Raw genomic sequence first — 27,363 nt, forward strand, 5'->3', positions numbered from 1 at the left:
ATGTGCCTTCTGAAAAATGGCATTTGCAGCAGTAGCACCCAACATATGAGCTTTGTTATACCCTGTTTAAACATTTTAAGTTACAATCCAATATTCTTTAAAAGAGAAGATTAATTGGCTGCTTGATTTAAGGATATAAAGAAAATAACCAGACTTAAAATCTGTACATACTAAGGATTTCCTTATAGACTTCAGGCTTTGTTACTATCTGAGCATTCTCACTGCAATGGTTCTTTGCCTTCTGGTTTGATTAGCAATAATAAGGGGTATCACCTACAGTCAATGCAATTCTTGTAGCATTAAAAGCTAGGCTGTTAGTCCATGAGCTTTTGTGCTACACTGCATTTTCTCACCTTGACAGCCTATGTGAAGAACCCATAACCAAACAGTGTGACATCAGAAATGGAGAGTTGATGATAAATGGAAAAGAAACATGGTGAAGGAAAAAACAGACAAAATATGTGAACAGAAAGAACAAGGGTACAAAAGAAATTAATGATTCAGAGAGACTACAGCTGCAAAAAACTTAATCATTTGGAGCTCATCCTCCTAGCAATGGGAGCTTTTTAAGAACAGTTGAAGGAAAGTCACCAATGGCATACAGTCCAAAAACATTAAAAAATGGAGAGGCAAAAGCAATGCTTATGTCAAAATCTTAAAAAAACAAAAACTGTATTAAAATGTGGTGATTTTTCATCTCCAATGATGCTATTGCTTTCACCCATTTGTTGTCACTGTACTCCAGGAATGTCATTCTGTGTGTCAGAACAGTTATATCACAGGCCAGCACCTGCTAATTCCCAGGTCACTGTCTGCTTGGTTCCCAAGTCTTGCATATTCTGTTATCATGAAACATTTTAGTGCAGCTTGAGAGATGCTGCTGTACTCAAGTGGTGTGGGTTTTTCTCCCCTACAGTGAGGGCAAATAAATTTCTCTTGCATCCCAGCAAACAGACAGAGAAGACTGAAGTGCTTGCTCTGAGAAAGCCAATGATTTTTCAGTCTATCAGTCATATTTCAAGCACCATTTTACACTGGGAATTAATTGTCATGAAAATGGGAAATGAAGATTAGTCAATTATACAGCCAGCATGTAAGAGCAGAGACATCAAGATGCTTTCTCCTGTATTTCTTACAGCCTTGTGATAAGAGAGTCCAGGATAGATGTCTTCTACCCAGACATCCAGCAGAGTCAGAGGCAAAAGGCTCAAATTCTGCACTCTTACCCCTAAGCAGAGGTAGAAGCTCACTTTGAGCAGATGCCAAATCACTCCCACACTTCCTCCACAGGAAGCATTCAGCTTAGCTACTTGTTTTCATTTGAAGACATTACATACCTGTGCTCCTGCAAGGCCAACAGGCCCCAAGGGTCCTGGTTTTCCCTTAATGCCAAAAAGACCTCCAGGACCAGGAGGTCCCCTCAATCCAGGGACACCTGAATATCCTGGATTACCCTGTTCTCCTTTAATGCCAAGGAGGCCTGGTCTTCCATCTAACCCTGGGAACAGAAGGGTGGGAGGTTACACAACTAATAAAATAAAAAAAATCACACCTTTCATTAAAAACGTAGTTCTAATAAAAGCCTTTGAGTTGCATGAGGCTGTAAGAGAAAACCATGAAATTGCCACCCGTGAGCAGCTCAGAGGACTGCTAAGACAGTACCTTAAAGAGACTGGAAAAGAGGAAAGATTCTTGAAAGAGAAACAGTTTGATACAAGCAGTATCAGTGCCTACCTTTCGGTCCTGGAAATCCAGGATCACCTGTAAGCCCTTTATCACCAGGGAGTCCAGGTCTGCCACGCTCTCCCAGGGCTCCACTCTCAGCACCAAAGACATCTCCAGGTGCTCCTTTTGTTCCAGCTAAGCCTGAAGCACCCATTTTTCCAGGCAAACCATCTGTTCCATCCAGTCCTGGAAGACCTGGTGAGCCTTGCTCTCCTCGAGGCCCAGGGAAGCCTCACAGAGAAAAACCAAACCAAACCAAACCAGTAAATGTCACTCAGCAGAAGTACAGAATATCTGCTTGCAATAAAATATACATTTTAAAAACTGCCGTGCAAGATGATGTTTGGAAAGTTGAAAACTGTTTAAATGTTTCACTACTGAATTAGAAACAATAACTGGAAACAGAAAGTAATGAAACTGCTGAAAGTGGTTAAAATATCCTTTCACTTTCTAAATTTTATGTTATATATTTTTAAAGAAAATAATACTTTAGGAGTATCTAGGAGCTGCAGCTAGTCAGAGCTTGGTTTCACTAGACTGAAGATTGGTCAAAAATGAGAAAAAAAGGAGAAAAGGAAAAAGATGGTCATTTCAGGCTACAGATGGGTAATACCTCACTGTCAACCACATAAGCTGCAGAGATGTGAGATGCATCACATCTTTCTTACTCTGTCCTCTATTTCAGATAACTTCTGGCACTGGGGAGCACTGCTTCATCTAGACTGAAACACAGCACATGATGATGGTGGATTCTTTTTTTCCAGCAGTGATACAATATTATATGCAGGTAATAAGTATCCTGAACATTCCTTTTTATCTTCCAAGCTGCAACCATTTGCTTTCAGAGGTTGCATTTGGAAGGAGCACAATGCAGCTCTCAATTGAGCATTATGAATGCACCAGGCAGAAAAGTAGCCTATAGGGTGGGATAATCTGTTGATAAAATATTGTACACATTAAGTAGACAATAAAAATATTTCCAGTAACTTCCTGCTTACCAGGTTCCCCTCGCAAGCCTATTATTCCTGCAGACCCTGGCTGTCCTTTTGATCCATGTAAACCAGGTTGGCCTGGAATGCCAGGAAAGCCTTTGCTGCCTTTGGGTCCTAAGGGTAGAAATATATTAATGAATAATATTAATGAACAAACAACAGAAGACAAAAGCACAGCATGAAAAAACAGGATCAGATCTTCTCTACAAAGCCAATGCTGAAAAGAGTTGTTGGATATGCAATGTAAAATAAAGAAAGACTCAAGGATATGTCTGCTTCATCAGCTACATAAACACAGGAGAGGGTCTGTGTCCAGAGGCTACTTGAAAGGAAAAAAACAGTACAGCCATGACCCTCCGTGGGATTTAAGCCTAGTCTCTGCTAAAAAACAAAAAAAACATTGTTCTGCTAGGTAAGTCTCTGGAATTATCACTCAGAGGAGATTAATTAGCAGGGACTATCTGCCTTGAGCAATAAGTGCTTCTTAGAAGTCAGGCAGTACATCACAACCAGCTTGTCTCCCTACCTGGCAATCCTGGAAAGCCAGGAGTCCCTGGGGGCCCATATGCTCCTGGAACTATGCAGGGCAAGGTGATACCTGAAACACAGAAACACTGAGGTTACACACAGCCCCCTTCATGGAGACAGCTTGAAGAGGTAGATTTAATATCCAGATATTTTTCAGGGAACACATCTTAAATGTCAGTGAGCAAACTTAATGCACATCAAATATCTCTTATGCTGACATCTTAATTACCTGATGGTAAAGAAAAGACATTAGGAGCTGGGTGATTGTCCAATCTTATCCCTACTATTAACTTAATGCATGACCAGTAAAAGGTACCAACTACTGCTGGGGACCACTTGCCAAATGCTTGCACTCAGCAACGGGTCCTCCAGTTAAGCAACAGGCACTGCCATAGCTAGAGGTACCACAGATGTTGCTGCCTGCACCTGGGTACACTCTGACAGGGCATTCTTCTGATAAAATAAAAGTTAAGTGGTAGTGACACAAAATAAAAACTCCAGTTCTGGTCTTCTGCAATCCAATGTGAGCCTGGTGCTGAGTGCTTTGCAAAATAAGAAGTGGGGGTCCATCCCTAAAACATTTCCTCCTCATGCACAGCACAATAAAGAATGACAGTTTTCAAAAAGCATTTGGGGCAGAACTGGCATGGAAAGGGAAGTTCAGTATTGTTGCATTCACATCACATGGCTCCAAGGGCTGGCTTATATGAGTTTTCCATAAACATACCTGTACAGTAGTAGTTTGTATTTTACATTACTAGCCAGTAGGAAAATATTTCAACAATGGATATTTCATGTGAGGGTAAATGAAATGCAAACAGGACTGTTTCCTTGGGTGTTTTGCAAAATGATTTGAGGCTTGTTGTAAAAATGATATAAGAAAACCCCAGGGTTCCCCAGCTACTGAATACCCTACATTATCATACAGACTAATAACCCAGTATCAAGGACCATCATGAAACCATCATGTCAGGCATAAAATTGAAATATGGGGAACTCCAACATTTTTGAGTAATCTCATAATAGCAGGTAAAATCAGTCTAGTTTTTTTGTAAAATACTGTTAGACTTTTCAAAAGCAAGACTGCTTCATCTGTTTCACTGCATGTGGTTTGACCTCCAGCAAAATTCCTCAGTGGTGTCTTTGACATAACTTCAATAGGTCACAGCCTCTCTTTCAATGTCTTTCCTCATTTTCATGATAAGGGCTTTCAGCTGAGGCAGTGTAAGACATGATTATTTCCTTCACCCACCCACATTTCTTTATATTAGATGAAATTTACTACATCAAAAGGGTCTTTTAATGTATGCAAATTATTTCCTAGTATGGAGGGAAGGATGCATTCACAAGTTTTCTTACACATCTCTATGGAGGTGCAAACTGAACTGGTTAATGACTTATTCACACTTTCCCACATATTTTGACTGTAGATACTCCTCTACACAGGAGCACTCATTGTTAGCAAAGCTTTGATGTAGCATTCATAATAAGCTGGCTTCTGGTGTGCTCTACAGAATATCTGGAGTTCACATCATCCATAGAGCACTTTACTTTTTACTTATCTTACCATGCAATTTTAATTTAGTGGATTTTGTGGGAGGCAATTTACCAAACAAAGATGTAAGCATTCATAGCCATGAATTAGTAAACCTATTAGCATTTAGCATGTGACTTGAATTGGAAAAAAAGCTTATGCAGCCTGTTCCAGGGGGACATTAATGCTAGCTGCCTCCTCACCCTGAAACAACAGCCCAGCATGACCCTGATGGGAGGTAACATGCCATCCAGCATGTCTGTGCAACCTTCCCAGTGTTATGCTGGCCTAGCTCTCACCTCCCCCTGGGTTTAAGATTGCTCTGCCCATTCCTCATCCTGCAGTGGCTTTACTGCCAAGGCTTTGGAACTCAGAACATCAGGCTATCAGGACAGAAAAAACATGCAACAATAATATGCCTGCAAACTGATTCTGCATGATGGGTGCTAACTGAGTTGTAAGCCTAGAAGCCTAATTATAGAAAGAATGAAAAATGCATTGAAAGGCAGCAGTGGCAAAACAAAAAAAAGCTTATCTTAAATTACACTGAAATGGCTGACAAGGAATCAAGACATTGGGACAAGCTCTTTGCAGGCATTTTCTCATGAAAACACAAAACAGAGGACTTTCCATCCAACTCACTATAAACTCTGAAAATGAACATAAAACAGAATATGTGACACTTCATCACACCCATATTTACTGGCTTTATCATTTGTCAATATAGTATGCTTTAGGTGCACACAATGACAGGTCAACTGAGCCAAACTTCAGTACCTCAGGGAAGCAAACAGTCCAATCTATCTGAGGATCTGTTGCCTATTATGTGTGTCCTCCTGAGCATGACAACTTGAGAAAGCTGTGATTGCTGTGTGAATGTCATGCATCTTACAGAAGCTTTGCACTTTTCCAAAATTAGAGCAGACTCAGCAACACCTACCTGGAGGGCCTGGAAGTCCTGCTTGCCCTGGAAATCCATCCATTCCTGGGTCACCTGGTGGCCCACGAAGTCCACTAGGACCTGGAAACCCAATGCCAGGAGAACCAGTCTCTCCACGATGGCCTTTAGGACCAGGTAATCCTGGTAATCCTTTTTCACCTGGGAAGCCTAGGCCACCATCACCCTGTGCACAGCAAAGACAATTAGAGCTGCAAATCAAAGAGATGAACATAGAGCAACCATCATTTGAACAAGTGTGTAGGAATTTGGTCAGCCCTGTGCAAGGTTTAGAACATGGAAACCACTGCAAATTATCCACCATTATTTCAAAATGCAGGAAAACTCAGTGGCTATTTAGATATAATATTTTAAGTTGGCTTTGCCAAAATGTAAATATTACATATGCTGAAAGACATGAAATTCCTTTTTAATTAAAAAGATTCTGGTGTGATTTTTCTATTCCAAGATTTGGCTCCTAATTATGCCTACAATGCCTTTTATCTTTCAGGACCCAACACAAAACAACATCAGGGTCTACCCCACTACTGCAAGTTTATCTTTTGCCCAGGTAGCCAGGAGCATAATGAGTGACATTTTGTAAACTCTGACCAAAACCAATTTGTGTTTAGGGACTGTGAGCTTTTTATGTGTCTGGAGACTTACCACAGGGCTAACCAGGATTTGTAAGCCAGACATTTCCACTGTTTCTGCTCCTTATTCCAAATCCCAAGAACTGCTGCTAAATTAGTCTGAACTTACTGGGGGGCCTGGTGGTCCTGGCAAGCCTGGGAGTCCATCCCTGCCAGGGCTTCCTGGGATGCCTGGGGGTCCTCTGGGTGCTGTGGTACCACGGTCCCCACGAGCACCTTTCCCTGTTGCAAAGGACGAATCCCCTTTTTCTCCCTTAAGACCTGGAGGACCTTGCTGACCAGCTGAAGCCTACAGACCAAAAGATAACAAAACCAGGAATATCAACATGCAGATAAAAGGCTTTGCTTCTTAAATATATCATGTGAAGCCAGGTCACAATGACTGGAGCTGGAAAGAATCTCTAAAGGGTTTTCTACTCTATAAATTACACTTCAAAAGTTTGATTATTCCCAAATGTTTTAATTGAGCCACTACAGCTTTACAGTGGCAATCCAAACCCTCATTTATAGCACTACAGTGACAGCAACCTTGGATAGTATTTGGGAACATTACATCACTTATGATATAACAGAGACTATTTAATCTTCTTCCCTACTACTTGGCGTGCTGCATTTACTGACACTGATAAAGACACTCTGGAGACAAAATACTGGTATTTTAATGACTGATTTTCAGAAGTAAATACTGCCAACAAGCAATGCTTATTATGATTGCTATTAAACAAAATACACAGCTCAAGTCTCACATATGTATTTAGCATGCAGCAGTTGAGAAAGAGACTGGATCTATGGCACACAGTTTTCATAGCTCTGAGCAATGATGTGGAAAGATCTCACCATTTATCTTTTCAAGTCTTCCCTCCATGCAGATGTATATCTGCTTTCCCAGCCAGCCCTCATTTAGGAAGAACCCTGGATCTAATCCAGGGTCTAATCCATGAATAATTATTACTGGTTTTTATCTTGACTGCTAAATGTGCAGATTACTTGATGATTTCTGTACTTTCAGCTTCTTTTCACAGATCAGTTTTTATGTTGCTTTTTTTTTTTTTAAATCTAAACAAGTAGAAGAAATTATACAAAAAACACATTCTGCTTTTACTACAATCAACACCAGCAATTGCACAGGGGCCCTTTTTCTCCCTTAATTCATGACACTCAATAAAAACTCCTGCCTTACCGGAGGGCCTTGCAGTCCTGGGGCACCCACAGTGCCTGGGTCTCCACCAATGCCCTTGATCCCAGGCAGACCAGGGCTTCCTGATGGACCTGGTGGGCCTGAGATGCCTTTTAGTCCAGTTCTTGTAACTCCTCCATCACAAGCACAATCACCTGCCTCTCCTGGAAAATAGTCAACACTTCTAACTCAGTTTCATTTGGATGAAGACCTTTTCCAGTTGCAAGAGCTGTGAAAGCAGTATTTGACTCAGTTAGGATGAAACCATTCTCATGTGGTTTGATTTTGTGCCTCCTCTGCTCTGGTGTCAATTATCAAGCAACTGGAGCTCAGTTTTTATCCAGGTCAATCTCTATGCAAGGCATCTCACCAAATCACCATGTGCAGAGTGAACCTTAGCACTTCTTGACCTCTTCCCAAAGGTTTAGACTCCTAAGCAGATGGTTTTAGGACAGAGGTCTGGTGGTTTTTAAAACAGATTGTATGTCAGAGAAAACAAATCCACACTCCCACTCACAGTAGGTTACAATGACCTTCAGCAGGATATCTTTCTATTTCCCTGCATTGGAACTGGCCATGAACCCAAATAGTCACAAAGCACAGCCATGTCTCTGTCATCCTGGCTTTTGCCACATTAGGACCCAAATTCTCATCATACTTAGCACAGAGGAGAATAAAATTTTCTCTGTAATTTTCAGCCTATATAGCAAAAAGCACTGAACAAGATTTTATTTCTAAGTCTCACTATGTCTTATGTCTTTAATGTATAACTAACTTAGCTAATTTTCTGGGTATGAGATGTTTATCTGCCTATCAGCCTCAGCAGAGCAGGAAAAAGGAATTTGCTGGCAGTGCTGGGCATAACTCTCTAAATTGTAAAAGCTGTTGGCTCCTTATTTCCATTTCAACTGCCTGCAATTTGTCATAAAGACACTTTACCTCATAACTTAGGATATTGACCATGTGTCAATATCTTCCTGAGGCCCAATGACCACTAAAAGACTCTCCCAAAACAAGAGTCAGTTACCTTTATACCCCTTTGGACCCAAAGCTCCTGGCAGCCCTCTCTGTCCAGGCTCCCCTGGGGCTCCAGTCCTTCCATCCAGGATTGTGTCTGGGCGGAATGAAGGGCCTATAAATGGAGAGAAGGGAAGCAAAAGCCATGGGAAGGTGGATTTCCAGCTCATTAACTACTCACAATGTCAGTCATGCAACTGATAGAGATAGGACCAGAGCAAACTGAAAGTGTGGAACTTCCCCAGGTAGATGGAACTTGGTTGAAATCACAGGCTCCAATCCTCTGCCATACATTTGCTTCTGGCTTCTCATACAGAAAAGGAGAAGCTCTCACAATGTGGATGCAACAGTTTTATTCCTCTGCTCTGCTACCACTGCACTTTTTCAAAGAGTTAACAGTTGGCCAAAGTACTAACCAAGTTCAGATGGATAGAAGAAGGGATGGGTAGAAGTTGAAGGGATAAATCAGAAGATATAGTATATACTATATACTATATTTAAGGTTGTGAGCTACAATCACAATGAGTCAACCAAACATTTAAGATTAACAGATGAATAATCCTCTCTGGCAAAGAAATAAAGATATAAATTATTTGCCTTGTTTCTCTCAGAGTCATATATAAAATTAAATATTAAAAATATACCTACGTGGTGAACCAGGCAATCCTGGTGCTCCTGGCAGGCCTGGCAAACCTTCTCTGCCTTGAGACCCTGGTAATCCAATTGTTGCTCTCCCTGGTTCTCCCAGTTCACCCTTCACACCTGGAATACCTGGAGACCCTCCAGGGCCCATTCCATCTAGACAACAACAATACAAGGAATACAGCAACAAACACATTTTGGTATTTTTAAGGTGAAAATTACTGTTGTTGCCTGAACTGCAAACATTTCAGCACAGAGCAATTTATAATTGTACACAAAGGAAAACTTAATAATCAGAGGCACTAAATGGCTTTCATTTACACAATTCTTCAGTCATCCAAAGAACCTCCCAGGGCAGTAAAGTCCTACTGATCACTTAGACAATTAACTATGTAAGACTGCAGTCTTTTTATTTTCTATAAGAATCATATAATAGAAATAGACAGAATTTGATTGAATAGAATATGATTTCCTTTGAGTCAGATAATTGCTCTAGTAGTTCCTTGTTTCTGGATCTTTGAAGACTTTACAGATCATATTCAAGTGAAACATAAATTTTCAAGTGACATCTCTGATGGGACAAACAGTGGGTTTATCAAGCCAGTCTGCTAGCTCTCTATTGCAAATATGAAAGGAAATATTTTTTCAAAACATTTGATATTTGAAATGTAGAAAAGGTTCTGCCCATCAGCTCATTTGAAATGAAAATCAAACAAGCAGCCTTCTGTGTACAGGGCTGCAGCAAATTTCCACACCTGAAGACTTACCTGGCTGCAATCACTGTGGGACTAATTCTGCTTCCCTGGAAGCCAATATATTGGTTTCCCTGTGTCTCATGCAGCAGCCTGGAAAGCAGCCAACTGGAGGAGCAAGCCACTACCCAGAGTGGCTCCAAGCCACTACCCAGAGTCTTCTCAGCATCAAACACAGAAACCATCCTGCTAAGGGCACTGGTACCAACTGCTTTACCTCTTTCCAGGCCTGGAAACCCTGGAGCTCCTGGTAGGCCTGGTAAACCACTGATCCCTTCATCTCCTGGAGGACCAGGTATTCCCGGGCTTCCAGGGTCACCCTGGGCACCTATTAGGCAAATACAGAAAAAGGAGGAAAATCTCATGAGAATTTTTGCTGAAAGCCTGTGTTCACTCAACAACCCTGGTGGCCACTGATCTCATGGACAGAAAAGGCTGCCAAGCCATTAGCAGTAAGTCTGTTGGTCAAAGTCAACAATAATGGGGAAAGAATCCCTCTGACCTTCTAGAGGCTTTTTCAAACCTGACTGCATGTGAAGGAGGAAGAACAGGAGAGATCATTCAGCTTGTCCCCTTCAGAGACTGCTCCCATTCAGTCATGGCATTAGTTAAGCTCTTTTTCTCAGCAATATTCTTACCACATCAAACAACAAATAATAGCAGAATATCCTTCAGAGTACCCATTTCCAAGCAACACAGGGATGTCATTTTTCCTTGGTAATTGAAGACAGACACACAGGTAGACACACAACACTCCCCTGTGCTCACACACAGAATTTCATTCTGACTTGAAACATATCACCCTGCAATGTGAGGATGAAAAGTTAATTGTAAACTCTGAGGCTATAAACAGGGGACTAAGCATATCTGTATGCCAAAAATACAGAAATTAAAGGAAACAATACCAAGGGAAGGGTTAGGCCCAACACAGACTGTGGAAAAGTGTTGAAACAGTAAGAGGAAAGAGAAAAAGCGTTTTAGATGAGTTCCAAAATAAAATGGAAATGTGTACCTGAAATGACAAGACCTTCCCTGTCAATAATAATAGGAGGGCCTGGGGAACCAATGTCACCTAATTCACCCTGTTGAAGAATAGAGATTCACATTACATTCAGATGGGTGAACATTGCAAAGGTATTAAAATACCTGAGTGTTCATAGTTCAGCAACCATTTGTTTTTATCCTTAACAATAAAGTAAATGAGGAAGTGAAACATACTTAAAATTAGAGTGATACAGATGCAAAGAGGAGATTTGGTTGGGGAAATTACACTTACTTATTCATAGAACTATCTTTTAAACAGCAATGAATTATTTTCATATGAGAAGTTACCTTCATGCCTTCAACTCCATCCAGTCCTGGGTAGCCTGGAACACCTGGATGACCCTGCGAAGAGGTCACACAAGGGGAACATCATTACACAGTGACACAGTGGGACAGTGCCAATATTTGTTAGCTAAGACTGTAACTGTAAGTACAGTAAAAAAAGAGATATTTCACCTTTCTCCCTGGAATCCCATCAGATCCATCCAGTCCCAAAAGACCCTAGAACAGCAAAAAGAAATATTAACCTCAGAGGCTTCACCTCTGTCTGGTCTTACTATATCAGGTTCCAAATATCTCAGCACCAAAGAATGAAAAGGTAAAACTTGCAATGAAACCAAATAGAATCATGACTTCCTACCTTCACAGTTTATTCTGCACATGCAAAATAAAATGCTGTGGAATTCCTGTTGTGTATAAGCACATCTCTGCAGGGACACAGTGGTTTGAAGAATCTGTGGCTGGTGTGTGACTGAGCATGCTGTTAACTCCCACATTCATTGCCCAGTTAGACAAACATCTATTGCCAGCTTGCTCATTTCTTCCCCAGATATCTGTGTTCTCTCATGGCTGGTTCTGGCACTGGTTAAGAGCTTTTACTGAGGAAGAATTATATATTGGCTCTGTTATTGTATGGAGTTGGCTACTATGGGACCCTATATGCTTCTGTTGATGAAAGATCCTTCATATGTTTGAGAACAGGCATTTAAGGTCTTTGTAAAGTTACCTACCCTACCACCAGGTAAGCCAGGCACACCTTTTTCTCCTTTTTCTCCAACACCTTCAAAACCCTGAGGAAAAATGACAACATTAAATCTGTGTTCTGGCTGGAACTGAATAGCACAGCCCTAAGGAAAAAATCAGCACAAATTCATCTATTAATATAAATATTAAAATTGAGAGACAAGGGGAACTGTGTCTGCCAGGACTCTGCTGCCTCAGAAAGAAAACCTGCATCACCCTGACTTATCTTTGTACATTATCTTTGTCATTTCCCATGACTTCTACCAATTTATATCACAGCACCTCTCAGGACCATGCTGAAGTAACACCATGCTATGAACACCAAAGTCCTGCCACTCCTACTCTGTATTGTGTTCTACATTTAGAAAATACTTCAGATCTCCTTTTTTCTTTAACAGCAGTAGCTCGAGGGAGTTCTCAGAGCACCTTTTATCATTTCTAAAGCCTAAGAATGACACAAAACAGGCATTTTCATGGTCAACATTTGGAAATATTTGGTGGTTTTCCCAGTCAGCAAGAAGTATCAAATCCAGAGATAGAACACCAGGATTTGATTTCAGCAAGAGTTACAGTAGTTAAGCAATTTTCAAGCTTCAGTCTTGAAATATCTTATGGCTGTGGTTAAGTTCACACAAATGTTCAACCCACCAGCTTCAATGGGCCTCCTGTGATGTATAAAGCCAACCATGCACATAATGGAACACATCCAGAAAGGCTAATAACAAACTGTGTGTTCCATGCACAGGTTTTTCTTGCACATCTTTTTAGCAACATCTCTCTGTAGAAGAAAGTGGCAAACAATTTATCTGCTTAGTCAGTAGGTCTACAAAATATTTATTCCCTAAATTTATCAAAATAACCTGTGTTTACAAGAGGTTATAAGCTGGGACATAGCTCTCTGGAATCCAGGGATATTGTTGTTGATTCACACAGAGAAGATGCAACCCATTCCTGAGTTTATGAGCACTTATGTTAAACAGCCCATTTTAAAACAGGATCTGTATAGACAGGCAGAAAGATACACATATGCTTTACAGCTTTAAAGTAAAGTAACAAAAAAATATGTCTAGATGGAACTAAAGGGGGGAAAAAGGGGTACTTTAAAATTAGGGCTGGCATTCTGTGAGTGCTCACGAAACACTGCCACCAAGTGGCCACGGGGAGGGAATGTCCACTTGGGGGTCTGCTGCAAACTGCAGATTCCAGGTACTGAAATGAAGGCTGCTTTGTAACGTCTGAAGCAGAACAGCATCAGCATCATCTTCGTACTCCCAGGACAAAAAACTCTATCAGATTACAGCTACACCCTTCAAAAAGTCTTGTGGGCATTTTAAACAGATTTTCAAAGAACTTGGGTGCCTAGAAACTCCTGTAGAGACCTTGTGAGCTATTTAGAGGGTGTTGAACCATCTATGCCATGTTAGGCATCTATTAAATCTCTTCTCTGTCCTCACCGGCAGCCCAGGCAATCCTTCCTCTCCAGGGAATCCTTGAGGGCCTGGCTCCCCCTGACAAGGGAAAGAGATGAACACAATAAATAATGCTTTTATTCTATTCTGGCAGATTAAACTAATATAGAAAACTATTTCGACTTGGAAATGTAAAAGCCCTCACTGTCCAGTAGTTTTATTCAGCCTTGAATGAAGGGGCATGGGGTAGGGGAGGGTTTGTAAACTGAATTTACAAACCTTTTCTCCTTGCTTTCCTTTTGGAAATCCCATGAATTCCAGTATTCCAGTGGATGGTGGGGGACCCGGAGGGCCAGGCAGCCCTACATCACCCTGTTGTCAAAAGAAGAAGCTATTAAGATAGATTGAGCATGTTTGATTTCCTATGGAAGAGGCTTCTGAATCAGAAAAAGCCACTCCTAATCATATTCCATGCAAATAATACCAATGTGCCTGAATGCTGGCACAGGGGTTGGGTCATGCAAGTCAAAAGATCAGACTAAAAACTAAGACTTCACCAACCTTTTCTCCTTTCTCTCCTTGAAATCCTAATCCCATGTTACCCTGGGAAAGAAAAAACAATAGCACCCTTTTCATCTAAGCTCATAGCACTGCTGAAAAAATCCAGCATGCAGGTGTAGAAAGAAGATAAAAAAGGTAGGTACTTACTTTTGGACCTGGTGGCCCAGGGGGACCCACTGGACCCTAAATGTGAACAAGATCAATATTTTATTGCTTTGTACTTAATTAGGATGCATACAATGGGAGCAATGCTGGCATCTACAGTGGTGCCTGAACTTTCACCTCTTGCCCCCACAACAAAGTAACTGATACACACAATCTTCAAGTCTTTACATCTGTAACAGACAGCATAGCCCTTTGGTACTGTGGGTGATTAAGAGCTCATTTCAATTTAAAAGCAACAAATATGTAGTTTGTTTTTAGCTCTGTCTAAAGTAAACTCTCTTCTAGTATTCTGAAAAAGCAACTTTTTAGCCTATTTCATGATGACAAAGGCTCCAAGCATACAGAGGTCAGTGTATTCCCTCTAGTCCCAAGAGGAGGAAGTGTTCAGAGCAGCAAAATGTCATTTTTGTAGAGAGCACTCTAGGACTTTGTTGAAGCCCTCATTTATGGTTGATGGTCAGAACACTGCTCCAGACAGGAGCCTTCCTTCTTGTGGTTACACTAAGTTCAGGTATTCCAGCTTTGAAGTCAGCTATGCTCAGTCCTTTTAGATGCAGACACACTTTTGCACATTGTTGTGACACAGACACAGCCAAGGAGAGAAAACTGCAAACATATTCAACTGTTCTATCAAAAAGTGCAGCAATCAAGGTCTGTTACCTGTAGACCTGGTAATCCTATAGGGCCTGCAGCACCTAATGGACCTGGAAAACCTTTTGGGCCCTGTAAGAACAACATCAGACAAACACAGTGTTAAACATATCCCATCAAACCCCAACCAAAGACAAAATGAGTCCTAGGCAACATTAAGCATGCCAATTCAAATGCTTTTAGAATGGATTTTAATGGATTGCTAGACCATCAATTTCATACTGTCAGATGTCTTTTGAAAATCAAAGTTAGAGAGTTCAATTGTAGAAGGGAGTTCTATTTGAAAAAAGAAAAATAGAACAGATGATAACAAAAATCTGACTTATTCTACTGTAATGCAGAGCCACTCGTGCCAGTACAAAGCTAGAATTGCTCAGGCTACTGGTATCACACATGTAAATACATAGCCCACTGATCTGAAGTGCCCTTGAGAATCAATAAAAGAAAAAATATCCCCTTAATATTTTTTAAACCATTATTCTCCAAATCAGATAACTTACAGAAATTCCATCCAATCCAGGAAGACCATTTTCGCCCTAAAAGTTATAAATGCATGAGTAAAATTACACTGTGTTATTGCAACAAACTGTAAGAAACATGAAGATTTGTATAAATAGAAATATTTGTTGCTAGCTAATATTAGATCAAGTGTAAATGGGAAAATATTTTGACATCTCTGTTTCCATATTTAAATTGAGTAATGGAGAGATTCCAAAATGGGGAAGAAATTGCAACCATTTCGTTTATGGATAGCAAGAGGAACTAAAGTGGCATGGAAAAAAAATGTACTAATTATAAAAACATTGGGAAACATAAAAATTTTCATTACAAAATCACTATAAAATATGTAAAAGGATAACATTTTTGTATCAAATTATCTGTATTGGCCATAAACAGTGAAGTAAATAAAAATCTATTTAACTTCTAGTAACTTAAAAGTGTATACAATGTGCATAGACGTTTAGAAGAGGTTTGAATTTTGACCAGCCAAGTCAGTGTGAGGGGCCTTACGTGGCAGAATAAATTTCCTTTTCCATATTTGTTGAAGCATGAGGATGCCAAAAATTGCTAAATTCAATATCACAAGAGTTACTGGTATAGTCAAGAACCTAATTACTGTTCTGAACAATAACCTGGAAGTACTATTTACAGTTTGTGTTTGCTGTACAGGAACTAAAATTACAGACATGTATGATAAAGACATTTCAGGGTGAGGTCCTAATTACACAGAGAGAGTAGGACCTGGAGCAGGTCCAAAGGAGGGCAACTAAGCTGGTGAACGAACTCCTAATTTTTGTACAACTGTTATTCATTAAGTTGAACTACAACATTAAGCCCTCACTGTGCTTTGGAAATCCTGCCACTTGTTCTGCATTTTGGAAAACCCCAATGAACAGTATCAGCGTGGCCAGCAGGTCCAGGGAAGGGATTCTGCCCCTGTACTCAGTGCTGGTGAGGCCACACCTCGAGTCCTGTGTCCGGTTCTGGGCCCCTCAGCTCAGGAAGGAGATTGAGGTGCTGGAGCAGGTCCAAAGGAGGGCAACCAGGCTGGTGAAGGGACTCGAGCACAGATCCTATGAGGAGAGGCTGAGGGAGCTGGGGGTGTTCAGCCTGGAGAAGAGGAGGCTCAGGGGAGACCTCATCACTCTCTACAACTCCCTGAAAGGAGGTTGGAGCCAGGGGGGGGTTGGGCTCTTTTCCCAGGCAACTCTCAGCAAGACAAGAGGGCAGGGTCTCAAGTTGTGCCAGGGGAGGTTTAGGTTGGATATTAGAAAGAATTTCTTTACTGAGAGGGTGATCAGGCATTGGAATGGGCTGCCCAGGGAAGTAGTGGATTCTCCGTGTCTGGAGATATTTCAAAAGAGCCTGGATGTGGCACTCAGTGCCATGGGTTGGGAACTGCAGCGGGAGTGGATCAAGGGTTGGACTTGATCTCTGAGGTCCCTTCCAACCCAGTCGATTCTATGATTCTATGAAAATCCTGACTTCACAGCAGTGAAGGATGGGATACTGTGAGTGTATCCATAGCTCTGCATTCAGCCATATCCAGGACATCCACCTCTAACACCATGAGCAATATAACCTGCAGCATCAGCCCTGAAAGCCATGGGACATCAAAGTGTTTCTCATACTACATTTACCCCTGTGTGATGATGAGTCTTACCTTCATTCCTTTGAGACTGCCCTGAGCAAAAACAGGTTCTCCTTTAAGGCCTTTTGGGCCAGGACGACCCTGATTAAGAAAAAAAAAATATTAAAAATCAAATACCCCATCCTTATACTCTGGCAAGTAAATTCTAACTCAGAGAGACTGAGCCTTCTGGCTGTCTTAAGACCTAAAGGAAGGCATCCAATATTTGATGGATGGACTTCGCACATGATAACATCCTCTCCTCAATCAGCATCTAACTTGAGACATACCAGGTGGGAGATATTTGATACTTCAGGGTTCTTAAAAACTTCATAATGTTTTTTTCTGAGTTAGCTTGAATACTTCCAGTTATAATGGTATCACTTAGTGTGGGAACACACTGGATTCACCGAGGTTTTATCCTCAGAGTAGGATTTCAATAAGAAAATGATACTGAGCTCTAACAATGCTAATAAACTTTGGGTTTTTAGGGTTCTTCCTAAGTCCTTGGGAGTTACTTTTCCAACAATGGCATGAAAAGCAAATCCTGCCTTAGTGACTACAAAACACCATACTGAAGTTGGGACCTACAGGCAGCCCAGGTAGGCCAGGAAACCCATCTGGTCCAGAAAGGCCAGGACTCCCTGTGGTACCATTGCAGCCATCGAGGCCAGGCAGACCTCTAGGTCCAGATTGTCCAGGATGACCCTGTGTAAAGGGAAATAAGATGTCAGGATGCATTATTTGCTTAGTAATACTGTCCCAGGAAAACAGATACCTTCAACAAAAGAAACACACAACTCCTACTCAAGTTCTGTGCACAGCAGACTGCAGCACAGACAGCTTTTCCAGCCAGAACACTGGCTGCATTAATTTAATTATCTTTTTCTCCAAGGGGTAATTTTCTAAGTACATAACTTGTGCATGAGTAGGTCCCAAAAGAGCAATGCTCATCCCATGGCAGTCTGAAATACACAGCTTATAACACATGCTGGTGGCACCCAAGGGTGCACCTGACACCAGGAATGGGAGTCACTCATGTAAAAACAAGGGCAGAGGCAGATTCTACAAGACTGAACATTTGTAATTCCAAACTGCTTAAAATTTCAGTGACTTCTCTTGCTCTCCAGTGTGGATTCTTTCTTTCAATAGTTTAACAGATGTTACAACTCCAGCATTAGGCCACTCAAGCAAAACAGCTTTTCTTGTTCTGTGAAACCTAAAACCTTAGGGAAAGCAACTGGGAGAAAGACCTAATTAAACAGAATTTAAAAGAAAGTATTTGTAATGGTCAATTATTAATCAAGCAGAATAGAATACAATTGTACCTAATTCTGATTTCACACCTCTTTTACCCTACTATAGCTCTATTAAATTCAGTGGGGTTTATTCAGCATGATGCTGGTGCAAAGGGGATCAAAGCTTGAGACTTCAATTACTTTTTCCTCAGTGTGACCTGGGTATATGTAGGCAAAACACAGAAATGCAGAACTGCCAGCCACACCACCTGGGTATTAAGCAGCTACCTTATTCTATGCTCCTTTTCACAGAAATGAATCCTGTGGCTCTCATAAGCAGTGTTTTATGGCAGGAAAAATTAAAGATAGCAGCAGTGATTGATAGTTCTCTCCCTCTCCTTTGTACAGCCTGATCTTGACTCATCCCAAGAGTACTTTTGTTTGATTCCAAAGATTCATCCTTAAGATATTAAGCAAGTTATGACTCACACTAGGAAAGCAAAAAAATAAACATGGATAAAATGGAGATAAAGCAGAACATTAACAATCCTTCATGCCTGACACTTGAAACAAAACACATTTGTGCTGCTAAAGGTCTTCCCAGTCCAAGCCAATAGCATATGCTCTGACAAGACTCAATGAGAACTATGCCATAATGTAAAGCCTTCTCTTTCTGGATCTTAAAAAGCCTTTCAAAAATGTGGGAATGCTATAATCTGCCTTCAATGGATGAGAAGCTACAGGCATAATGACTTTTTCTAAGGATGCAGAGCAATCTAGGCCATAATTAAGTAAATCCTTGAGCTGATCACCTGCCTCAGCTGCTACCAGGAGGGCACTTGGACACTCCTGCTCACTCACCCCAATCTCTTCCCTGTGCTGGATAAGCACAAGTGGAATAGGTGAGAAATAACTGTTCTGCTTTTTAACAGGGTTAATCTCCAGCCAGAGATTCTCAGTCCCTTGGCAACTGTATTGTGATTTGTGCCAACAAAATGGTGAGAAGCCCAGATCTGCTCCCTGACAGGCAATAAGGTTCAAACCGAATGAATATAAAGGGTGTTTCTGCTACAGGATTGAGGCAACTCAATCTGACAAGTACAAATTTGAGATTAATCAAGGCCTCAGGATGTGGAATGAAGTCACCCCAAAGCATCAGGCACCACTGTATACACAGCACCAGCACCCTGATGTCTGTTTGTCAAAGCACCCACAAGTGATGCACAAGCAGAGACTTGCCAGGCCTTGGTAAAGGGACAGGAGAAGGCTGAAGCACCAATTTTTTTCCACTTAGAAATTAATTTGGTTCCCAAAGCTGGCCCAAATTAATGGCAACCCACCTCTCTCCATCCACACAAGATGTCATAGCGAAGAGCAGCAAGTCTCTGAAGGGACAAGCTGTGACTACAGAGGGAGGCCAATGTCTATCAGGTCTTTCACTTTGTTTACAACTTCAACAAATCCAGAAGCTACATGGGACAAGTGCACATGTATCTGGTTACAACATAAGGTGACCAGCTGCTGGGTTTAGTGAAGTTGAACAGCCAACATCTGCCCCTCAGAGCTGGACAACAGGGAGCCAAGCTGCTGAGCCTTTAGTGCTGGCCAAGAGCCAGCCCATGGCAGCAGCTGACTGGTGGCCTCATGCCTTGGGAAACACTTTGGGTGAGATCTAACTCTTGTCCCAAAACAGCTTGTATTAGGCCCAAAAGATTTCAGTATTCTAATACATGAGAAGGGCTCCCACAAAGAGGATGTAAAGCATGCTGACCACAGTGATTTCTCAGGTCTGTTAAATAAAACTGTGGCCCTGTCACTTGATCCCATGCCATCCATGTCTGTGGTTCTCAGCCAAGACTGACACATCATACATATGCCTCCTCTTGTGCTCTAGGAATAATATCCATAGGAGTTCCTAATTTCCATTTCATCTGCTATCAGAGTTCCCAATGCTCTGTTTTAAGAACTGTATCTGAGAAGACACTGAGCACCCACAACTGACTTCCTTGAGAGCTGTAGAATTCTGGCTTAGAGGAACCTTTTCCCCCAGAGTTTTAAAATACTGTTTAAAAAAAGCTGTTTTAACCTGAAAAACTGATAGTTTCACTGCTCTCCCTGCTTCTGATCCCTGGTTTCTGCAGATGTGCCAGTTCAGCACAGACACCTCAACTAAGGCAGAAGACTTTTCCTGGCTTTACTTATACATGGCAGGGTAGTTCACAGACCTGAGTTGAAACACAGGCTGGAGAGATCACTTATGCCCTCTGTTCTCACAAAAGGAGACATTCTCTGTGAGACAGATAAGGAAATCTGAACTGTTCTTTATCTGACTCTTGCTCTCACACCAACACTGTGATCCCAAGCTGCCTCTTTACTAAATCAAACAGTGCAAAGGCGACCCCAGCAGGAGAGCTCAACAAATATTTAACAACAGGGAAACAAATGCAATTAAAGGGGAACACAAAACTAATTGAATGAGCAGTTTCATGGGTTGCTAGAGCAAAGTGGCCTTTTTACAGCCATCATGAACTGCTTTCATTTCCTCTAGGAAGGACACAAAACAGAACTTTGTGTGTGGCTCTATCTTTTGTGGTACAAGGGCTCATTTCTCATAGATGCATTTTCTTGGAAAGTCCATGAAAAGCTATCTACATCTGCCAGCTCCAGTTCCAGCCTTTGCCAGAGGTGTCCTTGAATCTTGTCTTATGGGAAAAAATAAACTTCCCGAGTAGGGCTAAGGAGTTGAGGGTTTCATCTGCAGTGTGACACAGAAAGGCTTGCAACAAACACATGGAAGCTGCTGTATTTACTAGGTTAAAGGGATTAGTCAGGCCAGCTGCAACAACATGATTTACTTGCCACCAGCATTCCTCAAGGGAACTCTGTGCAACACCACTTCCCTTGAGGTCAATAGTGGGATTCCCCTCTGGATCACTGCCTTGCAGCCCTTTGGCCATAACCCACCCACGCTAAGGTACCTGCACACTACAAAGAATCTCTCTTCTTCTTAGGATGTTAATCCTTGTGCAGAGATAGCAATGTAATTTTTGCTTCTCTCTTACATCTGTCAGCACACATAGGTCTCTCTCCTTTGCTCTGCATTTCTCCCATCCATACAGTGTGCATATGTTCATGTCCATTTCATAACAAACCAAATCTAATCCCTATCCTGAAATGCAACTGGCAAAAGCATAAGTATTTTCTCAAGCTGTGCTGGTTGCTATTTTCACCCTAGAATTATAGCCATTGATCTCAATGTAAACAGTGTGAATTAATTTTCCTTCCCTCTTTTTCTGTCCTGCAGTTGTGACACAGAAGAGCCACAGAGCTGAGCACTTTTCTGCTCATGAGCAGCAGAATCTCCCACCTGTACAATATTATAAAGCAGACAGAGCAGTTCTGCATAAGCTGGAGGCTTTGCATTCTCTCATCTACCTCCCCTACTCTCTCCTTGGAATGCTTGTTGCTGCCAACTACCTGGCAATGGCTGTTGCTGTATCTCTGCCTCCCCCCATTGCTGGGAATCCCCTTTCTCTGGAGCCTCATATGAAAAAATACCCTGAGAACAGCATGTTCCCACAGTGTGTTCAATTAAATTAAGTATTATGGGAACAGCTTGTTCTCTTCAGAACTAGAGAATTGGCTGATGGGAAAAGACAAAAAGAAAAGAAAAGAAAGAAAAGAAAAGAAAAGAAAAGAAAAGAAAAGAAAAGAAAAGAAAAGAAAAGAAAAGAAAAGAAAAGAAAGAAAGAAGGAAAAGAAGGAAAAGAAGGAAAAGAAGGAAAGAAGGAAAGAAGGAAAAGAAGGAAAAGAAGGAAAAGAAGGAAAAGAAGGAAAAGAAGGAAAAGAAGGAAAAGAAGGAAAAGAAGGAAAAGAAGGAAAAGAAGGAAAAGAAGGAAAAGAAGGAAAAGAAGGAAAAGAAGGAAAAGAAGGAAAAGAAGGAAAAGAAGGAAAAGAAGGAAAAGAAGGAAAAGAAGGAAAAGAAGGAAAAGAAGGAAAAGAAGGAAAAGAAGGAAAAGAAGGAAAGAAGGAAAGAAGGAAAGAAGGAAAGAAGGAAAGAAGGAAAGAGGAAAGAAGGAAAGAAGGAAAGAAAGAAAGAAAGAAAGAAAGAAAGAAAGAAAGAAAGAAAGAAAGAAAGAAAGAAAGAAAGAAAGAAAGAAAGAAAGAAAGAAAGAAAGAAAGAAAGAAAGAAAGAAAGAAAGAAAGAAAGAAAGAAAGAAAGAAAGAAAGAAAGAAAGAAAGAAAAGAAAGAAAGAAAGAAAGAAAGAAGAAAGAAAGAAAGAAAGAAAGAAAGAAGAAAGCAGCAAGGGAGTAGAGCAGGAGAGAAAACAGGCAAGGATGAGTGATGGGGGAGAGAAGGACCAGGGCCAGGAAGGAACTGGAATCAGCAAGGCCATTTGCACAGCCAACTGTGCATTTTCAGCCAATCTATCAAAACAATTCAGTTTTGATAGGAAGTAAGAAAACAAAGCTCAACTCTTGGAGCTCTGTTGACCAGCTGAGGAAGAAGGGAAGATGAGACAGCCTGAAGGTGCAAGGATAACGAAGACAGAAAAATGTGATCAAGAAAAGAATTCTGGTAGCAGAAAGGAAAAGCAGGATGAGCTGAATAATGCAGAGAGAGCAAGGAAGTTTGGGGCAACTTCTAAAGCAGGTCCAGAAAAAACTCCCCTGAGGTAGTGTTTGTAATACATATTTGAAAAAATCACTGGGGGAAACAAAAGCAAAAAAAAAAAATACTCCAAGCACATAGTTTTTTTGTACAGTAAAGGAAACAACAGTCACTAGAATGTTAAAGTTCTAAAGAATGGAAGAAACAAACAAGAAAATTCCTGATAGTCAGGGAAAGTGGTTATCTACCCTTATCACCAGAACATGCTGGAATATCTCTTTCCTGTCTTAGATTTCTGAAAGGCTCAAATCTAAATGAGAAACTAGCACCAAACAGAGAATCAAGGATTCTCTGGTTAGCCTCAGCTCTAATCACTGTTTTCATTCACATCATAGGAAAATAAGATTAAGGCAGATTTGATAATAGTTATCACATAGAAAAAGGCTACTAGTAAGTAAAAGGGAACAATTTGTTCTCTGTGATGAGAAAGATGAGAAGTAAGAGGTTTAAACTGCAGAAAGAAAGACTGAAGTTAGGCATTAGCAAAGCTTTTCTAACAGAGAAGTTCAAGTCTCCATCATTACTTGGTTTTAGGAATCTGTTAGTAAACACATACTAAAAATGGCCTGGGGCACAACTGATCATGCCTGTTTCACTAAGTTCCCTTTTCAGTTCAGTTTTATGATATGGTGTTTTCTAGACATGGTGCTGAGAGAAAAGCTTATCAATGATGCAGTGAATCCCCATGTAACTCAGGTTCACATCCTGATACATATCAACTTCCTATCATCCCATAATAGGATCCAAACCTCTTACAGACCAGCATGGCACCACCAGGATGACCAAAAACCACACCATTTCCCTTCAGAGAGAGGCAAGCACCTGGAAGATACACTATGGCTGTGCTGGGACAGCTTTATTGTGCTTACATGCTTTTGGTTCTGACTAAACATTCTGGTGATTCCTATTTACATGTGTAAACTTACTGGGATCCCGTTGATGCCTTGAAATCCTGGAACTCCCATTGGGCCCTGAAGAAGAAGAGTACACGTTATATTTCATGTCATCAATCCATATATTTCAGTTATCTGTGAAATACTTTTCACTCCATTATTTTCAGTCTTGGATTTCAGCTTGCAAAACCAAAAGCAGCAAACTACCTCATACAGATTCTCTCTGACCACAGAGGTCAATGAAGATAGGAAGTGAGCATCTGAGCTTGACTGGCTGCCAGAGGAGTGTTTCAGGAACGTTTTAATCAGGCAATTTAAAGTAAAAATATCATCTCCTACTGCACATCTGGGGGAAGCAAGATGCCAAGAAAATAAACAATCCAGTAAAAGCTTAACTCTCTGTGTCACTCTTGACCTCCCAGGAGTTTCAATAGGACTTGTGAGCTTTTCTATCTATGCTTGGATAGCAATACCCAGAGATATGCAGACAACTGTATTAACTTCAGACCACCCTGGCTGAGTTGCCAGTAATTATCACTCTGTTGGTTCTACTGCTCTGCTCTGGATAGGAGCAAAATAGACTGAATATTCAGCTGAAACTGCTCTTGTTTTGGGAAGGTAAAGCATATTGTTTCCATGAGAGTTAAGGAGAGAGAATGTTACTGTGTGTTGGTATTGCCTATGTATCCGTTTCAATGGACAGAATCAGTTTTCTGGAGCAAATAAGGGATTTTTTCAGAAATTGCTTCGAATCATTGCAATTCAGCTCCTATCCTGGGTTTCTGTGTGGGAAATTTGGGTTTAATGATTTCAGTGTTATCTACTAGAACAATGAAAATGCTCTCACTCATATCAGCAGTGAGTCCTTGTTTTGAATCCTCCATTGCCTTTCAGATGAATGCAACACTCATGCAATGACTTCCATTGCCATCATTTTCAGCAGACTTGGTTCTTTGTTTTATGAGAAAGGGTGGGAAGAACTCCAATGCATTGACCAATACTAAATGATTAAAATAATCTTCCTAGCTCAGTAGCTGTGAAAACATGGAAGAAAAACTCTGCTCTGCAGGTCCTGGTACCTAAACTATTTGTCTTTTTCTTTTCTGCACACATGACTTGAGCACCTTGCACCAAGTACACTGATAGGATGCTCTGGGATAGTCCCAGAATTTAAACCCTTGACCTGATGTCCCAGACCTCCTTCAGATTTTAGAAACTAGGCAAGCATGCAGGACTTCCTCTGCCTTTTAAGCTTTCAAGCTGTTGTCCTTGAAACATTCCTTTCCTGCAAACCCATAGGCAGGAGAGCAGGAATCTCACCCCAGTCCTCAGACAGTACCAGACCTCCCCATGTTAGGATCCATCAGTTGGCCTCTGTCAGGCTGTGTGGTGGGAGCATACATACTGTAAACTTTCTTTAAGGTGAACTATACCTGTGTGGATACAAGTGTATCCACTCATTAATGGAAGTATTTCTTCATACTTCCCTTCATTGTTCTGCCTAGCTCCAGAATCCCCTTTTGATACTCCCTCCCTAAAAAGAGATAGCAGAGCAAATCATCAGGCATTAAAACATTCCTGTTTGCTGTTCTACCCATTCTTCTACACTGCATTCATTGACACCCACACCTTATGAGTTATTCCATTTAATATGACATAGTTTATTACATTCCTTCTGTTATAAATAACTGCAAAACTGAATTGCAGGGTTTATTTAGAACCCATTCCTTTTGCTTTTCTAGACACCAAGTCAGGATCTACTACAGAGGAGCTAGCTCCAGGTCTGTCTGAATGTAGTGTGAGTAACACCCACCTATCCTTCAGCATGAGAAGTGAAAGACTACTTAAAACAGCAATCCTCACTTGGCTGTGGTTCATCTGCCAGGATAGCTACAGTGTTCAGCAGCTTTAGAAACTGTATTCTCATTCAAAAATAAAAGCAGGGGATTCTCTAAAGATACTGATGAAATGCTGTTGTCTTCTTACCTCATGACAGACAGTCCAAGATTATGTTTATTAATTCAAAAACATGTACAAAGCCATAGATGTACTGCAGGGGGGGAAAGAAAAGTCAGAGTTGAGCATACCTTGTCACCTTTCTGTCCAGCTGGTCCAGGAGGTCCTACTGCTCCTCTCCCACCTTTTGCTCCTGGCAAACCTTCTGGGCCCATAAATCCAGGTGCACCTATTGGTCCTTGAAGCCCAATTGGTCCTGGTCGACCCTAATATACAACAAAAATTAAGTCAATGCACCATGTTCACAAGCAATTACTCTATCCAGCTCAGTCTTCAATAGAATTTGATACCTCTCAAGGTAGTTAGGCCACCCTGAAGTTTTCTCTGTACATTCTCAGATAAAAGAGTGTTTAGAGGTTGTTTCACACGAGTCATGAGTAACAGTAAGTAATTCCCTCTGTTTCTTGGAAGGCTTATTACTACTCATATTGCTGTAGGAAGGATCAGGGGAAGACATGGGTGGTTTGAGATCAAACTGTCCGCTTCTTGAGTTTGCACCTCTAGTTCCAAGTGGCAAAGTACAAAAATGCTTTTGCTTTAGATGAAGCCCAACAAAAAGAAAACACAGGATGCAAGAAAGAGGATGGGCTACATCCAGTCAGAAAGCACACTGTGGAGTATTTGACACGTGTACACTGATGCAGCTGTGCTCTCCTGCTCACCTTGCATTCAGGGTGTGGAGTTTGACTTCTCGAGCAGAAAACGAAGGGTGCAATGACTGAGCATTGCCCGAAGATGGCACCCATTCCTACAGCTGCAGAGATCCATGCGGGACTGATGGGCTTGTATTGTCCCATCACTACATGGATACACAGAGCACTTGTTTCTGCAACAAGGGAATGCTTAAAAATTTTGCTAGAGCTGCTCTGATTTTTTCATTACCATATTTTATTACTTTATTCATATTCATTTACCATATACATATGATTTTATTCATAGCAGCTGAACACTTAACACAGAGTTTTGTATTAAGTTTTGTATTAACATTGTTGTGATTTCCATTTGGTTCACTTTGAGAGAATCTGAAAGAGAACAACAGAGTCTAAAGGCCCACAGCATCAGTAGAAAATAGCACTTTAGGGATGTGTTTTCTGTGGGCAAGACAGTCAGTGAGCTACATGAAATTACCCATGCAAAGAATCAGGCCTTACATTTAAAGGTAAAGAATGGAGGAGGAAGTTTAAAAAACAAAAATCCTCCCCAGCTCTCCTCTACACCCATGTCCATGGTGGTGTTTCTCATCTATTCCCTTACTCCTTCAAACAGCAGAACTGCAGTGCCCTGCTGCAAGTGTTTTAGTAATCCCAGCTGGAAGCATAGAAAGTCCTGACTCCATGCCTTGGTAGGTAAAAGACTTTACAGTCTTTTTTAATTTAATTTTAAAAAAGCATTTTTTACAGGTTAATAATCAAACAAGAGGAAACAAATTGTAATTGATTTTTTAAAATTCTTTTTCCAGGATAATTTTTAGTACCTGTTTAGTCAAAACCATTTCATCCCATATTCCATTTTTCTTTACTACTGGAGCAGCTTTCTTTTTAAGCACAGCAGTTCCCCTGTGTCACTCTTTCTGTTGTGATTGTTTCATCTTGGCCTTTTAACT

The 27,363-nt window shown here is 41.0% G+C and overlaps 1 protein-coding gene across 1 annotated transcript in view; it reads right to left on the minus strand.

Moving 5' to 3' along the window:
* The window catches only part of COL4A6 (collagen type IV alpha 6 chain), a 38,571-nt gene extending 12,065 nt beyond the window's left edge, over window positions 1–26,506 (minus strand). The window contains exons 1-17 of the mRNA XM_030449406.1: window positions 26,423–26,506; window positions 25,832–25,966; window positions 23,764–23,822; window positions 17,595–17,649; window positions 16,975–17,043; window positions 14,820–14,882; window positions 13,713–13,805; window positions 12,012–12,128; window positions 11,290–11,343; window positions 10,970–11,039; window positions 10,175–10,285; window positions 9,212–9,361; window positions 7,550–7,710; window positions 6,479–6,658; window positions 5,720–5,903; window positions 3,244–3,315; window positions 1,735–1,956 (exon numbers count right to left, since the gene is read on the minus strand). Of these exons, the coding sequence (XP_030305266.1) occupies window positions 1,735–1,956; window positions 3,244–3,315; window positions 5,720–5,903; window positions 6,479–6,658; window positions 7,550–7,710; window positions 9,212–9,361; window positions 10,175–10,285; window positions 10,970–11,039; window positions 11,290–11,343; window positions 12,012–12,128; window positions 13,713–13,805; window positions 14,820–14,882; window positions 16,975–17,043; window positions 17,595–17,649; window positions 23,764–23,822; window positions 25,832–25,966; window positions 26,423–26,506 (1,879 nt within the window). The remainder of the gene's footprint in view (window positions 1–1,734; window positions 1,957–3,243; window positions 3,316–5,719; window positions 5,904–6,478; window positions 6,659–7,549; window positions 7,711–9,211; window positions 9,362–10,174; window positions 10,286–10,969; window positions 11,040–11,289; window positions 11,344–12,011; window positions 12,129–13,712; window positions 13,806–14,819; window positions 14,883–16,974; window positions 17,044–17,594; window positions 17,650–23,763; window positions 23,823–25,831; window positions 25,967–26,422) is intronic.
* Window positions 26,507–27,363: the final 857 nt, after the last annotated feature.

The sequence above is a fragment of the Calypte anna genome, chromosome 4 (genome assembly GCF_003957555.1).
Source record: "Calypte anna isolate BGI_N300 chromosome 4, bCalAnn1_v1.p, whole genome shotgun sequence".
Classification (NCBI taxonomy): Eukaryota; Metazoa; Chordata; class Aves; order Apodiformes; family Trochilidae; genus Calypte; species Calypte anna.